A 17,008-nucleotide genomic window follows, 5' to 3' on the forward strand; every position below is an offset into this window, starting at 1 on the left:
ATTTTATGGGAGATCAATATATAAAAAACCACAGATAACCAAGAAATACTGGGAGAAATGAGAAATATTATCAGAATCTTAGAAGAGTTTAGCGTTCTTCTTCAAGCAGCAGAGGGATACAACTGTCCTTTGATAAAATGCATAGCAACCTACATAACCTACCACATTACCTTCTCAGTATCCACACCCTCCTCTTCAATTTCAGGAGCTAAATAAAATATATCACAGGATTCTAAATGAGAAAAGAAACCAGAAACAAAAGGTAAGATATTTTCTTTCTTCTCCACTCCCCTCCAAAAGAAATAAAAGCAGAGCATGCAATGTATTAGTTCACCTTCAGCTTTTGAAGCACCAAAGAGGATACTTCCATGGCAATCAATTAGCACTGAGTCCAGACATAAGACCACTGCAAAACAAGCCACAAAAGGGCAAGGCATAATAAATATCTGTTCTTGTGAATATTTGACACTAATAAAAATAAATTAAAAAATAAAAAAAAAATTTGCATTGTCAGCAATTACCCTACGATAAATGATGCTTTAAATAACATTAATGCTAGAACAGAGATCACCCAATAAAGAGGCAGTAGATATGTAATCACCCAAAGCAATTCTTGCAGAACAAAGACAAGAAAGTAAACCAAAACGGGATCACAAGAAATAAAACAGCTTAGAATACCAGAAGTTTATTCTCTTTATACCCAGCATTGAAAAGGAAGGCCGAGAAATGAACAAAACAAAAAAAGAAATATGACAGCTAGATGTACTCTAGTCTTCTCTTGTGAGACCAATAAAAGATAGTAAATTTATCTTAAGCATTTAATCTCTCCTCTCTTCCCTCCTCCAACCCCACCAAAATACAGCGTCATTCTCTGGAGAGAGCTGAGACATATGCGGCCAGATCCAGAACTCCTCTAAGTGGGGTAGGATACAGAGCCCAGTTTTGCACCAATAGTTACAATCACACATACTCTCCCAGTGAAGAAGTGTTACGTAGACTGGTATTCGCAAGGCCCTGAAATTTTCCATAGTTAAAAAGAAATAACAGACTTCTAAAACTATTTTAAATGATCTGAGGTCTTCAGGAACTTAATATTATGGTCATAAGATCATGTTATATAAATTGAACGATGAAAAACTTGTGGTAAGACCGTGTCTATCTGTTTGATATCTTCAAAGCACACTGTAATTTAAGATGTTTCAATGCAATAAGCCAATTGGCTAGCAATATAGTCCTGCCTTTGTAGACTACTATCAAATATACTGTTTTCTTAATAAAAAGAGCACTAGGAGAATAGATTCTTACAGTAAATTAAATAAGAGGTCAAAACATTAAATGTATTAATTATTAAATAAAATATTAAAAAGGTGTAAAACAAATATTAATTTATTATTAAATAATAAATTGAAGAAGTGTAAGAAAGGAAAAGAAAAAAGGAAATAATCCTTTTGCTTTTGTAGTTACCTGTACAAAACACATCTAAAGCCATTAAATTGTTCACCATGCTTAATGTAAATAAAGGCTTGCCTACTGCTTTCAATAATATTTAAGCTGGACCTGAATTATGTGTTTTGAAAAGCAAAGGTTTCCCGAACAGGAAGCTTTACTGGTTATTTCTGCAGAGGCAGCTCCCCTGAGAACTCTTCATGCTCACTATCTCTGCTTCTCAAGAGTTAACGCCTCTGGCCCTGAATCTGCACAGTTCATGCAAACCAGATCTCAACGAGTTCAGTACAACACGAGAATTCTCACCTGGGTTCTCTAAAGTGCCCGAGAACAACATGTAAGCAACATCCTCTGATAAGAGGAGAGGAAATAAGTAAAGTCTCAACGGAGGGTACAAACAACTTTTGTAGCAGGATTGAATTAAAAAATACATGAAGAGGCTAGCTTTGGGGTATGTTTTCTTACCCACATAGTTCCTGCTTAGGATAATGAAAGAAGTGTAATCAAGGACCGATTTGGAGGAAAAGGCTGTCTAAGTGAGTAAGTAATTAATAATCCAGCTTGTTCCACATTTCATATATTTAACTATGACTCATCAGCTACCAATCCTACTCTACCAGTTTTAAGCAAACACTTTATATGATATCAGCCTCACCTTTCGTAAGTTACTATTATTCAAAAAGAATGCTGAGAGAATTTTATGTGTGTGTGTTTGTGTGTGTGGGCACTGAAGTAGTAACACCACTGTAAGTCATTCCACAATGCACAATTACTCTCAGAACAGGCAGAGAATCCTCTTGCAGAAATATTCTAAATCTGAAAAGAATATTCAACTTCAAGGTAGCATTATTTGTCAAATATGGAATTCTAAGTAAGGTGCCTTCCATTTAATTGTTTATATCATTATGTTCACTTTTACAGGCTACATAAGGTTCAGATCACAACTCAGTCTTTAGTATTTTGAAGACTTATGCATTCTGGGTGCATGTAAGTATAGTAACAGAGGCTGGCTAGGTATATTAAATTAGAACCTGAGCCATTATGTGCAGTTATCTGAAACCTTCACAAACATTAGGAACATGCTATGAGGCTGAAATAATCCTTCTGTTGCAAAGTATATCAAACGCTTAGTTTTAAGGGTAACATTGCTTAAACTGCTCAGAAATCTCCATTTATGGCCAATTTCCTTTTTAACAGTTTTATATCATAAAAGATAAAATAGCTGAAGTTGAAAACCAAAGAGATGCAGTAAGTTTTCTGTACCTTACTATCCAATTGTTCATATTAAGTTACAGACTTCAAACTCATCCCTGTCCAAACCCTCAAAAGCAGGCTTTTTAAATCAAGAAAAAGGAAAGGCAGGGTGGTGGTGGTGGTGGTGGTAACCTCTGCTCTGTTTATCAGAACTGCTACGGATTTATTATTCGTATAAGCTAAACAACATTCAGAATGCCTATGGAAATTTAGGATGGTCTTCTCTGAAGTTAGATACAACACATTCCAATTCTGTCAAAGGACAGTTCCCCGTTCCTCTCTCAGAAGTTGATTTCTGATAATTCTTCTATAAACTGCAGCATAGGGAATGTGGAAGGAGTAATGTCATGACAAGACCCTGGGCGCTTTAAACTGACAAAGCTCTGTATTGTCAAAAATACGTCAGGAATCATTTGTCACAAAGAAATCCAGGCAAGAGAGGAAATTTTATGTTTACATATATATAAAACTTATTTCTTCCTACTTCCAAGATACAAGTCCCAAGTGCTTTTCTTAAAGTTTCTCCATCCCCAAAATGTCTAAACACAAAATTTGTTTCACTGTTTGAAGTCACAAAGATTTGTTTCCCCTGCAAAAGCCATCAAAACTTGGAAGAGAAAAGAATACATTCTTCTATATATGGAAGAAAACTCCAAATTGCATAAGAATTCTAAGTCACAATTTAAGAGAGTGAAGTTAGAAATATTGCCTAGTATTTTTTCTGTACACAAAATGAAAGTCGAGATATTTTGCATCAACAGACTAAAGAAAACATTAATACAGTGAACATAAATAACTAAGCAAGTATTTTAAGATAATTAAGACTGTACCTGGATAATCTATGCAAGTCTGTAGAGTACATAAACACTCGTGACATAATGCCCAGAGTTCATAGTCTTTCAGAGGTTTACCATACCAGGACAACAGGAGTTTTAGAGAGATCCACTGGAAAAAAGAGTGAGGACGCAGAAAGTTATTAAACATTATGACAAACCAAAAATGTTTACTGATGCAATGAAAAAGTAAATCCTAATATACAACGCACTCGCCTAAAAAGCATTAAGAAAAGGTATTTATTGCACTTGTCAGTAATGAACTAACAATACTTCTTATTGAAAAAGCATCACACAGCTAGCTGTATAGATGAACTAGTAGTTTCTTAATTGCATAACAAAAGTATAATTCAAGTGAGATTTCAGCAAGAATAGTAGTGTTTCAGAAAAAGTGAGCTGTTTGGAAGCTCTTTCTTATCATACTAAGGAAAGACTCTTTTAGAATGTCAAAGAGGACACATAATTATAGGGACATCACCTAGACTTAAAACATAAAAATCCAAATGATCGCCCCCAACAAAAAAAATCCCACATTCAAATCCTGATTTACCCTGACAGTTGCATTACAAATCTTACCTTAAAGATTTCATCAACATTTCTTGTTCTTCTGTGATAGACGTTAACAATATTGACAGAATTAATGACAGGTTTATTTGAAGTCCAAGCACATTGTTCTGTTTTTAATTACTGGCTGCTCCATTTGTAGTAACACCATTTGTTTTTCTGGCTATCAATTTGGCTTTTGATACCTGGCATAATACCTTAATGTGACAAAGATACTGCTCCATGGAAACTTACTGTTCTTCAGAGAATCCATGTTTTACTTTTTGCGACTTTTTTTTTTTGGGTGAATATAAGAACTTGGCATTGATAGTACTGCACAGGCACCTTCCCGATCAAGCTGTGCTAATAGAAGAGCTTATCACTACCAGTGGCTCTTGACATCAGCTGGACTTTACGATCTCCATTCATCTACCAAAGGAACAGTAAAAAATTCACTGTAGGTAGAAACCTCTGGGTTAGAGCAGACCCATCCAACTATTTTAAAAAACAGCACAGCACATTTTCTGTTGCATATGCAGCCCTAAGATAGTAAACTATCTCTAAATGTTAACTTTAGGCCATGTTGGGGAAAAGAAGTACCAGAAGTAATTCAGGATTAACTCTGGAAAAAAACCAAAACAAAACCGGAGCACAGGAGACAAACAAAAATTAAAATCTCTGAACTCTTCAGGTTTTTTTTTTTTACAGACACTTTTATATCCCAATCAATGTTTGTAAAATCTAAATAGACTAAAGGTCTCTCACACACACAATCATTACATTTGACAAATCAGTCTTTGCACTGTCATTTACTGTAGTCAATTTTTCATGATCCTGACTATGAAACACCCTTCAGTGAGGCACTATTTGGATTTTATCGTAAAATATTTAATGAACAGACTACTGCATTAACTTTCATCAAGATCAACAAAAAGAAACAGCCTCTCTGCGATCTATGGGGAGAAGAAAAAGAACCACATTAATTTCTGTAGCTGAAACTTTGTTGATAATTTAATTTTTACCAGAAGACCTTCTCAAGGAACATAATACTTTGGGCTCATACTGTTTAAATATTCCTTGAAGGTGAACCAGATAAACTATAAATTTTTAACAAAATGTGCCAGCAAACACACCTTTTGATTTACTTAAAATGTTTTATATTCTGCCTATCTCCAACACACATAAAAATTAATTTGGTGCTTTTATTCTCTTATCCTCCATTGTGGCACATCACAAAAATTAGCTTCAGCATAGACAGATTTGAAGCCAGGTAATAAGGTTAAGCTTCATTCTCAAATTTTGCTATCACCAGTATCCTGGAGTGCAAAATTCTTACATCAATGTGTTCCTTCATTGTATCTAGAAAAGTAAGCTCTTGAACTGTCTGATAAAAAAACTTCAATTACACAGCAGGAAGGAAGAGGTCAGATAGTCAAAAGAATGAATTAGTCTAGAGAACATGCGAAATAGAGCTTCATATGTTGACTGATTACTATCCCTGATCAGTGCTGCGTTCCCCCCTCCATAGCATCCTGGTTCTCACATTATGTTTTTTGCTCACAGGCACTTTACAATGAAAGAAACAGCCAAATCTTCAAATTTTCTCTGCACAGCTGACACGAATGGAGAGAAATCAAAAGAGAAATTCCACAGACTAGAACATTAAGAAGGTTTTGGGAGTATTTTTGTAATAAGTTTCTCTGTAAGAGAATCCCTCCTCTTGAAGTTTATGTCCCTAGAGGCTCTAAAAGCTGCAGCAGAGAAAGATGGACTTCCTCTATCACATATACAAATCACCTCTCACTTCAGGAGAAGGTGATGAATGGCTAGCAAGGGGAAGAAGAATCTCTCACTAAACTGAAGGCTGAAGTTAGTCATACAGCAGAAAGCTGAAAGGTATTTCTCATCACTTCGGGGATATCCAAGCTCTCTAGAGGAAGAAAGAGATGACAGAAAGAGATTTAAGCACAGCAGGAAAATAGGAATAAACCCTAAGAGCAGCAGCAAAAGTTTATGATAAGAAAGGAGAAAGTGTCAATTATAGATAACAAAATAGAGGATAAAAAGGCACCAGAAACTGAAATTCTGTTTCAGAATAAAAAAGGATGTAGGAAAAGCAAATGTTAGCAGAAATGAGAATCACTGCCATCCACAGGATGGCCAAATTAACCTGAGTCAGGAGAAAAAAAAAGGATGCAGTCTGGTTACAGATTGGTTAACTTTATTTAAATGTATACCCTCATTGTTTCTCTCTGGCAAGCATCCTAAAATAAGATTAAACTTCAAATATTAATATTGCTAGCCTGTATTCATACGCTAGTTGTTCTCCTGTGATACTGACTGCATTGCTATTGTCTCTTACAATAATTCAAGTCTCTCCCCACCTTGACCATATCAAAAGATTATTTTTATTCCTGAAAAAAAAATACCCGAGGTCATTCTTCTAGTGTCCTAAGAATTCCAAATGCTGACCTTCCTATACCAGAAAAAGAGAATTCTGGAAGACTTAATCTGAAGACTAAGGGTTCAGACCTGCCGGGGACTTGTCCTTCTAACATCTTGTAAAAGTTATCCGATATAGTCAAGGTACATTATAAGGCATGTTTCATCACACATATATATCTGTGATGAAAAACACATGCAGTCTGGTTAAAATAGTTTCCAAAGGAAAAACAATACACTTCTCAACCTAACATTATAAGGCACTTTTTATTTAAGCCTCAAAGCAGGTATTTAATGCAATGCACATTCAACTTCCACTGAACCTGTTTATGTTTTGGTAAACATTTAAGTGTAAAAATCCCTTATTTAGGCATCTGTCTCATCTGTTTTGTTTTGTTTTTTAACATGTAAGTCTCTGATTCATGGCTATTACTATTTCCTACATCTTCCAAAAAAACCCCACTCAACCACCAGAAAAAAAAAATCTGAAGTGCTGGAAAACATATGATTAAAACTTTTAGTCAAACCTTCTGTAGCATGCGTTATTTCTTAACTATCTATTCAGACATCTTAGCAAAGCAAGCTCAAGACAACTGTTCAGCATCCACAAGGCCTCAAGTCCACTTCATTTAAAGCATTAACAACACTGATATAAAACATTTATTAATATATTATCACCAGTGAAATTGCACCAAAGAGCAAACAAAATTATAATCCAGTGCCTCTTCCTGAAATTTTTTCTTCATGTTCTAAACCAGACCTTTTCATAACAGAAATTATATAACCCAGTTTTTAAAATAAGAAAATGTTTTTCACAGCACAGAAATTTTGACAGAAAATACGAAAAAGCCACATGACTGTTTATTGCCTATAGCTACATACTGGTGACATTTTGTTTTATGCCAAAAAGATTGCATTTTAAACCTCACTTGTTGAAAAAGTGATGTTTTTTCTTCAGTGCTGCAAAGATCATTTAACAGATCTTTTATTTCATTGTTGGTACCAGAATTGTAAAACCAAACTTTTCAAAGCATTCAGACTATGCCAACGTACTACATTTTATGAACATAATGCTGGCATATTTTAAACAGCCAGAGCAAGCAAGATTTTCATTATTCTTTTCTTAATAAGTACTATTTTGGGAATAGACAACTTTTCTTTCCTTCAAGTGTTATTTCCCCAGTGTTCAAGTGTCATTCTCTAGCTACATGGCTATTCACTTCTCTTATGCTTGACTGAGTATGAATAACCAACAGAAAACAAATGTGTATATGCCAGGTTCCTGGTAACCCTTCTCATGTAAAGGCCATAGCATTTGAATCACAGAGAAACATTTAAAAGTGTTAGAGATGAGACACACCTGATTGGAATGAAATTGGTTAGAGAAATAAAAGATCCCCACTCAAACTTGAAGTGAAAAATATTTATTTACGGCATGCAAAACTATAAAAATTACTAGGAAAACCCTCACAAGATACATTGCAGTAGCCAGACAAAAGCAAGCAAGTATTTTTAGTAATGCTTACTAGCAGTAAAGCACACAACATTAAGAAGCAGTGTTGGGGTATTAGAAAAATATTGTCCACTGGAGAAGTATTATTGACAGGTAAGAAAAACTGTCTGTTCTCCAGAGTAGACAAGGTTGATCTTCAACCGGATGGGACTAGTATTGCACCTTCTCTACAGGACAAAAAATATTTAAAGAAATGCTAGAGATACTATTCTAAAAGCTCTATTTGCTGCAATCATGCTTAACTGTTAAGAAAACAAAGGGAAAGAGCAGCACTGTAAATCTTCTGAGGTGTTTTCCATTTAGCCCAGAAGATAGAAATCACATTATTTGGGGCTTCACACTTTATGTGCCTTTGCAGTAAACGAACAAACTCTCAGACTCAAGTTTTAGCTTCTCAAAAAAAAAAAAAAAAAAAACAAAACCCAAACATTTCTAGGTATTTGATAAAATTCTGGCACAAAGAAATGAAAGGGAACTTGAAAGTGTACAGAGACCATCAGTTGTAACTTTTTCACATAAGGGATAGCACAGCAGAGCTTTATTTTTACAATTGTCAGGAGGTAAGACAGAAGCAGAAACTGCTGTTTCAGAAGCCTGAGGAATAAAATCTGTTTTCCAGAAGAGGAAAAAGAAGCTGAAAACATTAAAAAAACCCCCAACAAACCCCTCTCTAAGATGACTTATAATAGAGTCTGCCACACAGTTCAATGACTACTGAAAATGAATGACCCTCCTTCAGAAAACAAACAGATTACTAGGCTAGCAGCTCAGCATTTCAAGAAATAGACAACCATTTCAGAAACCTAGGTGTTGCTCACAGATGTTGATATATTTAAATACTTTTTTCTCCCTACAGCAGTTAAATAATCAAAGAGGTTTTGGGTTGGTTTGAGTTTTTTTGTTTGTTTTGTTTGGGTGGTGCTTTGTTTGGTTGTGGGTTTTTTTTTTTTAAGACCAACTTAGGATTTTAACAAGTTCTAAAGAGCATAATATTTTATGTTGCAGAACCTGAACATTTGCTGGAATTGATTATTAAAAAAAGAATATAGAGCATGAATCTATCAAACCTTTCTTCTACTGAAAACACAGCTATAAAACTCCGGTTTCATAGAAAACAACCACCCTGCTGTCTTCATTTCAGGTCATATGTATTACGACACTGCTTATTAGGGCAACTGGAATAATAGTTACCTTTTCTAATTCACTGTGATTGTCCTGTGAATTCAGTGGGAGCAGGATAACCTCACTTCTACTAAGAGTCTACTTATCTGGAAGAACAAAATTCTGTTCAGGCTGAAAGAACACTTGATTTAAATTGATGATGAAATATTTAAAGAAAAAGAGATTTCAGAAGAATGGCAGAATGGTTTACTTTTCTGTGTGCCAATCTCAAGTGCTGTTGCAGGAAAAGCAAACAGGACTTTCGTTACAGCTTTTAAATCGTGCAAGAATTTTGGGAAATTATAATTCTGAGGAAGACTATTTTCTTGAAAGTATCTTCATGTACCCAGACTTAAACTGTTGTCGTGCTAATCCAGTAAGGACAGAATACAGGTTTTATTTCAATAGGTTTTTTCCTCCTTAAAGAACCACTATCAATACACTCAATTTATGTTCTTAAGTGATGGCAGCTTATTCACCATACCTCTCTAGTTAACACGGAGGCTTAAGTGAGCCCAATTCCACCTCAAGGTAAGCGACTTAAGTGTGGTACCTTCATTTATTGGAAAGAAAAAAAAAAACAAAACAAACAAACAAACACACACCCCCAAACCCCAACAAACCAGCTGCAGTGGTTTTATAGTGGTCTGATGGCCTTATCTTGGCCATCCTCTCCATGACAAATAACATGCAAATTAATTCCTAGGTTTATACAGTTTAGCATAAAAAAAAAACAACCCTCCATTCAGAAAAAAGAACTTTGCACATAAGATAAAAGACAGTTGTTTCTGTTGCTTGAATACTAAGATATATCTAGATTTCTCTATACTAACAAGCTTTCTCACAAGAAGTCAGTGACTAAAATTGCTATGATCCTTGTTAGAAATACAAGCACATCTACCAAATGAAGCAGGTTCATGTAAATCCAGAGTAACAAATGACATAGCAAAAGCAGAAGACTGGAATGATTATAAATCTGATTATTAATTTGCACTCTCTTCTGAATATGTAAGGTTGCATAGTCCAGAACAGGAAGGGCGGGGGGGTGGGGGGAAGGCTGTGTCTACAATAAATGGATCTTTTCCCAGAGTCTGAAGAATGAATCTGCAGAATTTAAAAACTAAACTAAATAAAGGACTCAATATGCTTAAAGGAGTAACTCCCTCAGACAGCAAAACCATGCCATGTTGTACTCATCCATATTTACTATCCTCCCGCACTATGAATTTACTAAGTGCAAGTTATTGAGGGGAGAAGAGACAGGAAAGGGAAAAAAGCAGTTAGAACAGAATCTTCAATGTTGCGTTAATTTTTTTAGCTATGATGAACCAAAGGATCTTTACACACTTGACGGTCCTAGGCTACGACTCCAGTTGAGGTGTTTAGGCAAGGTGAAAAGAGGGATGGATGCAGATTGAAAATAACCCTAGATGCCACTGCATGGGATGGCTGGAAGACTGGCTATTAGGCAAGGAGAACAAGGCTAAGTTGTCAGTAGACAAGTAAGGAAAAAACCCAACATCTTCACCTAAGCATGATCTCTGGGAATGAAATGCGTGAAGTTTGTGCTGCTCATTTTTATCAAGTCACAGCAAGGCTGGAGAAGCATTGGCCATCCTGCATTTTTAGCCAGAAGCTCTCCTATCACATGGATTGTTTACATCTCTTTGAGTGTGGTACAAGAGAAAACCATCTAGTCAGAGACCAAACTTGTCCACCCTGAAAATAATTTGAGCAGAGGAGACCATACTACACTATCTATCAACAAATTCTAGCAGACCAATATCAGCTCTCCCTCTTATTTGGCTATTTATAAAGATGAAATGCTTGAGACAACATATCCATCATATTGTGCACATATTTGAATTCTATCATGAAATACACATAACAAACACAGAGGCGGTAATATAAGAACACAGAACAGATACAGCATATGTACAATTTTCAAAAACTTAAATGCACATGTAGATAAAAAAAAAAAAAGAATGTGGAGTCTTTTCACCTCCCAAAGCAGATGGATATTGCCATTGATTTCAATGAGGTCAGGTTTACAGTCAGGAACTCTGCAATTTTCATAAGCACCTGGGAGGCCCACTGTAAGGTAGTGAACTTTATGCATTGACAGCAATGTAAGGAGTTAAAAATCTACATATGCTTTGGTAATGTTCTCTTACAAATGTAATCAACTATTAAGTATGCTGTTCTAACACACTAGCGAGAATACTCCATTTGTAAAAAAAAAAAAAAAAAATTAAATGAAAGTTGATTTTGCAACAGCAAAAATTTCACTGTAGCACTTTACTTTTAAAGAGGAAAAAAGGATCACCATGTTTCCAATATTAACTCTTAAAGTGTGCAGACTAGCAAAATTCGATTTTCGAGGATGCTAAAGGGGGCCAGGGGGGAAGCAATCACACAGTATTTAAGTCATTTCATCTCCACATAAGTGACTACAGCAACTATATAATGAAGACTTTATTTTTACTACCTGCTCATTACTTTTGATTTCTGACCCTCTGCCTCCAGAAAGATTATCTTCATTATTGTTTGCGCTCATCGCACCGTTGCTTAATTCTGGAGACCTAATTAGGTTTGATCCATATCTGTTCCCACTGGGTTTTGCCATTAACACTGAAGCCATCTTGTTGAAATGTGGTAAAGAATTTTCATTTGACCCTTGAAAAGTTTCAGAAGAGTCTTCCAACGCCATGTAATTGTCTAGCATTTTTGCTCCAGCAATTGATCGATTTGGGCCTTTTAGCATACCAGCTGTATTTGGCATTTCAGAGGTAGCATCAGAACAGTCTTCTTTGTGGTCAGATGAAGCAAACCCTATCTTTTTACTATTAATAAGTGAAATACGTTCTTCTAGATTCATGCCAGACACCTGTGTGCATACACACGGAGCTTCTAAATGAAGATCATTAACCTGGTGATTCTTTGGTTCTATTTTTGGTGGACTACTAATAGCAAATGAATTAAGATTTCCCTTTGAAAAAGCAACCTCATTATTATTGTCTAGAGGTAGTGACTCTTGCGTTAGCAAGTGATTTTTCCTAGCTAGTGGTCCAATGTTGGTTACAGAAGTGAAAAAGTTATTTGTATCTGCAGGTTCAAGTGGTAGCTTTGGAAAGGTTTTAATTTTTCTCAAAGAACCTTTCTTAAAAATGTCATCTCTCTCCACGTCAATAACACATGATTTTATATCCAAAGCAACACTAGCAAAACTGTCAGTATACACTGCATGTTTGTCCTCTTCTTTGCTCTTTGTAGCTTGAGTTCCAAGTTGAGAATGTCGAGTTTTCTCACTATCCAGATCAATTTGCATTTCTTTTAAACCACTTTCTCTGCCAGTCACCATAGTAACTACAGAAGAGTCCTTATGACAGGTAGCTGTCACATCTTCCACTGCAGACGAATCACCTGCTATGTTGTTTTTCTCATTTGAATATAATTTAGATCCCAAACTTCTCTGACACATTCTTCCCTTCCACATGTTATCACAGACATCTAGATGCAAAAAACAGATGCTTATATTAAATGTGTATTTAAACCTTCTAATCTTTCCTAGTAAATCTTTATATTGCTTTTTCTGCCACTCTGTTACATACCTTCAGTATGTTACGTAAATTAATTATTTCTGGACAAGTCACTTTTAATCATAAAGGACAATAAATATAATAATTACGCTCATTAAGAGTTGCATGCCCCCTACTCCCCACCCCCAATCCACAAATCTTTAATAATGACTTTTTGATATCTAGAAAGGAAGCTATAACAGGAAAGTACACAAACATAGTATTTTAAAAATCATTCAATATGTCAGGCAACCTAAAATTCTAGATTAAATACATTTTAAGGTTACCTTGAGAAGCACCAAATGATTCAATTGAAAGAACCCTTCTTCCAACAGCAGACAGGCTTCGACAAATATTACTTGATGAAGCAATCTTCAGTTTTTCTTCACATAATGACAAAACGCTCTAGAGGAAATTAGTGTTAAATACTTATTTAATAATGAATCGATTTGTGAATTTTGACTAAAGTGAATAATGTTAACTCACACAGTACGTCTGAATTTATATGATGCTACATTGGAGGTCTTTGTTGCACTGTTCATTATACTGTGTGTTTCTACTACGTGGATGAATTAATTTCTTATTTTTACCCTGGGCTATCATGAAATTATTTAATACAGTTCAAGTTCTAGCCTACAGTTAGAACACTAAGAACAACCGATAAAAATTAATAATCTTAAATGTTATCCTTTATTAATAACTGAAATACTGAAAATGTGAAAAGCTAGAGTGTGGATAATTTTTTAAACAGCCAGTGATTCCCTTGAATTCAGTGACATAGGCAGGATGATGAATGTTTTTATTACTGAAATTACACTAAAAGTAAATCCTGAATCTTTTAAAAACTGCAAAATACAAATATCTAGAAAACACTATTCCAATTAGAGAAAGCAATCAATATCAGATCACAAGAAGAAACAGTATTATACATCTCTAATCTGTAGCCTGAGCATCATTTGATGGCATTAGCACTGGTCTCACACACAAATAACTACAGACATTCACACATTTAAAAACCTGTCACCATGGGCAGGAAGTAGAAGAGAGCTGCCTCTCCAAATGCATCCCACTGTTTCCTCAGTAACTGTTCCTAGATAAACACTGATGAGACCTCATACAGCTCTGAGGAGCTGCTCTTACTTCCCCATTAACCTGCTCAACTGCTCTTTTGCTGTTGTGAGTGGAAGGAAGAAAATGGCTTTGTTGGTTCACATATCAGACTGAGGAAGCAGGAAAAAGTGAGACAGGTATCCAGCTGTGCTGGAGTCTAGTGAAAAGCCTAGAAAAGTCTATGGGTTTTCCCTCCATATAGCTCCCCCCACTCCTTTCCACCCAAGAAAGGGCCCAGTGGAAAACGAACGGAAAAGAGAACAGATAGTCACAAAGCGACCTTCATATATTATCCTAGACCAGCCTTGACCCACTCTATTTTTGGGCTGATGTAAGTGGTCAGCAATAGCTTTCAGGGACTATATACCAATTGGAGATGATAGGGAGTGCTATACAAACCCTCTCCTGACTATGCTTGAAAGTAAACAAATAGAAATACAGGAGTTGATCAAGTAGGTTCTACGTCAGGAATGGCCTCCTGCCTGGGCAGTGCTCAACCAGGGAGCCAATACTCTTTGCTTTATAAAAATGAATCTATTCATTCTTCTGTTGCAGCACTCTTTCTGCAAAGTATTCATTATAGGTGCTATATCACTTACAATATACACTATCAGCTCAGGAAAAAAAAAAGAACAGAAAAGTAGATTCTGAAGTAGAACTGAATCCTAGAAAAGTCACATTTGGACAACTGTTATTCTCTGGCTACAGTCTGAAAGTGTGCCAAAACAACGCATTAAAGCTAAACTTTCACACATCAATGTCAAATAACACTGTATTAGGTAACCAACATTTAGAATGTAAATTCTTTGAAAACATCATCTTGAATAATCCTATATATCTTCAAATTCTTTCTAAAAATTAAAGGTAAAATAAGAGGCTAAATGGAATAAAATAAAAAAAATTTAAGATATCTAATCAAATACTACTACTAAACATTTATATTTTATATATTTACAGAAAAACTAGTTAGTGGTAATGCAAGGAACAGAGGTTTCCTGGAGCATGGCTCCCTCTATCCCCTTCTTAAATGCAATGCAAACATCATTTGAGGCATCATACAAATTTCACAGCATAATGCCTGTGCTCTTACTTCTAACGACACTCTCTCTCTCTGTAAACTAAATATTAAACGAGAAGAAACAGTTAATAAGAAAATTTAGATTCACAAGTGTATTCACCCAACCTTTTTAAAAATTGAATCACCATAAAACATTTACATTTGCTTTTCAGGTTGTATCTCTATTAGAGCAGGAAGAAAAAAGAATTTCTGCTGAGTCTGGGAAAACCTCAGCTTTCTTGCAAAATCTGAGCATATTACGTATCAAGACCACCTCTCTATTAATGAGCACACATACAGAATTATTTTTGTCACTTTTTTTAAACAGAAAATTATGTAGGGCTGTTTTACCTCAATATCTGGCCTATTTTCAGGATTCTCTTCTTGCATTTGTTCCAGTAGAGTATGCAGATCTTGCCCAAATTCTGATTCTGTCTCAGGTTCTACTATATATTCTATTGCTGCTTTCAACGTTGCACCCAAAGAATAGATGTGCGCCTGCATGAGGTTTAAAAAAAAGGCATTAAACATGCTACCAATTGTCTCTCTCCTGCCAAAAAAGCTCTGAGATCACAAGGGATACAGCTTACATTGTTTTCATTTTTAACTTACAAGGTAACAGTTTACTGGAAAAATGGTTTAATTTAAACAGGAGGAACAAACCCGGCTTCAGTCCTGCTTTGGAGGATATGTTTATTGCAAACAAAAAGAAATAACCCTGTGGGGTCCAGCTAGAACCTTTTTTCTTCCTCACCAATCATCAGTATTACAATTGTTCATCGGCTACAGTTAAATATAAAACTCAGCCCCCTGTGTGTGTGCAAGTAATATTTAAGTTAGAAGCATGCTGGGAGATTGAAGTGGCATTCCTTTTAGCAGGGGAAAAAAAAATTAGTTTGACAAAAAACTTCATATATAGCAGTATTTTGTAAGTGCTATCAACCATAAAGAAATCAAGCGAAACAATACAGCATAATGTCACTTGTCTCTGAAGGCACTTATGAAAGAATTTTAAGAAATACTCCATGTTTGCCACCTCTGCTTCTCTTAAAGCCCACAACCTTGTGATGAGCCCCAATAAAAATGGAGGTGAGCCAACTTCTTAAATCTAGTGCTAATCCATTAGATTTGCCATACAACACAGCTACCTCTTAATTTTAGAAGTTTTTTGCTTCTTTAAAAAAAAAAGACTTTTTCAGATCTGCCTTAGTAGTAATGGTAATTTATCCATGATGGTTTGTATTTTATTTTTATGTTCCATTCAGAGAACACAATTCAGTAACATTTATAACCAAGATTATAAGTGCAAGTTTGTGTAAACATTTCAATGGCGATGCAGTACAGCCAGGAATTCAAGTGTACTGAACACTGCCCTCTCAGATTTACAAATACATACATAAATAAAAGAATGACCAGATTTGTACATTAAATCTGGTTGTACTAATGCATTTGCTATATGCTTTACTATTTTTCACCCTAGAAGGAAGACTGACTCTAAGATCGAAAGTAATTTCCTCCCTCCGCTCCACATTTTCTCATGAAGGTGTATTATTGTCTCTAAATTGTATGAAGGGGAGGTGACTTGTTCTGCAGGTATGCATATATATTTACCTTCTAGTGAGGCAGGGCACCTCCATGAAGGGGAGTGCAACACTACCTCATTAGGAAGCTCTGTGTGTTTGAGTGTGTAGCTTGGACAGTTCCACTTCTCCACCCTCCTCCATGCCCCTCCCAAACAAAGAAAGCATAAACTAGTGCTGACTGCTGGATCTAAAGTCTTAATTTACCCTTGGGACACATCAAAATTAGGACAAAGGTCAGAAAAACAAACCATATGTCATCTGATCCAAAAAGAAAAGATCAAAAAGTTTTTTTGCAAAGCAGTAATTTCAGTCTCAAGTTCTACACTACTATGCAACTTCACCATTAAGCAGAAGACGTAACTGAAGACTTTTGTTTTTCTTTTGAGAATCTCAGAGGAACTCCGACAGGAATTGTTATGATTTTTTTTTTTTTTGATTTAGCAGAAGAATGAATGCCATTCAACTATCCCAAAAGTAAGGGTTTCTTC

General features: G+C 35.5%; 1 protein-coding gene across 1 annotated transcript in view; it reads right to left on the bottom strand.

Moving 5' to 3' along the window:
• Window positions 1-17,008, bottom strand: part of KNDC1 (kinase non-catalytic C-lobe domain (KIND) containing 1) — a gene marked incomplete at its 5' end in the record, with an annotated part of 61,603 nt that overhangs the window by 25,518 nt on the left and 19,077 nt on the right. The window contains 6 exons of the mRNA XM_009573910.1: window positions 171-232; window positions 335-406; window positions 3,531-3,645; window positions 11,681-12,702; window positions 13,058-13,175; window positions 15,289-15,435. Of these exons, the coding sequence (XP_009572205.1) occupies window positions 171-232; window positions 335-406; window positions 3,531-3,645; window positions 11,681-12,702; window positions 13,058-13,175; window positions 15,289-15,435 (1,536 nt within the window). The remainder of the gene's footprint in view (window positions 1-170; window positions 233-334; window positions 407-3,530; window positions 3,646-11,680; window positions 12,703-13,057; window positions 13,176-15,288; window positions 15,436-17,008) is intronic.

Source organism: Fulmarus glacialis, unplaced genomic scaffold (assembly GCF_000690835.1).
Source record: "Fulmarus glacialis isolate BGI_N327 unplaced genomic scaffold, ASM69083v1 scaffold16813, whole genome shotgun sequence".
NCBI classification, from domain to species: Eukaryota; Metazoa; Chordata; class Aves; order Procellariiformes; family Procellariidae; genus Fulmarus; species Fulmarus glacialis.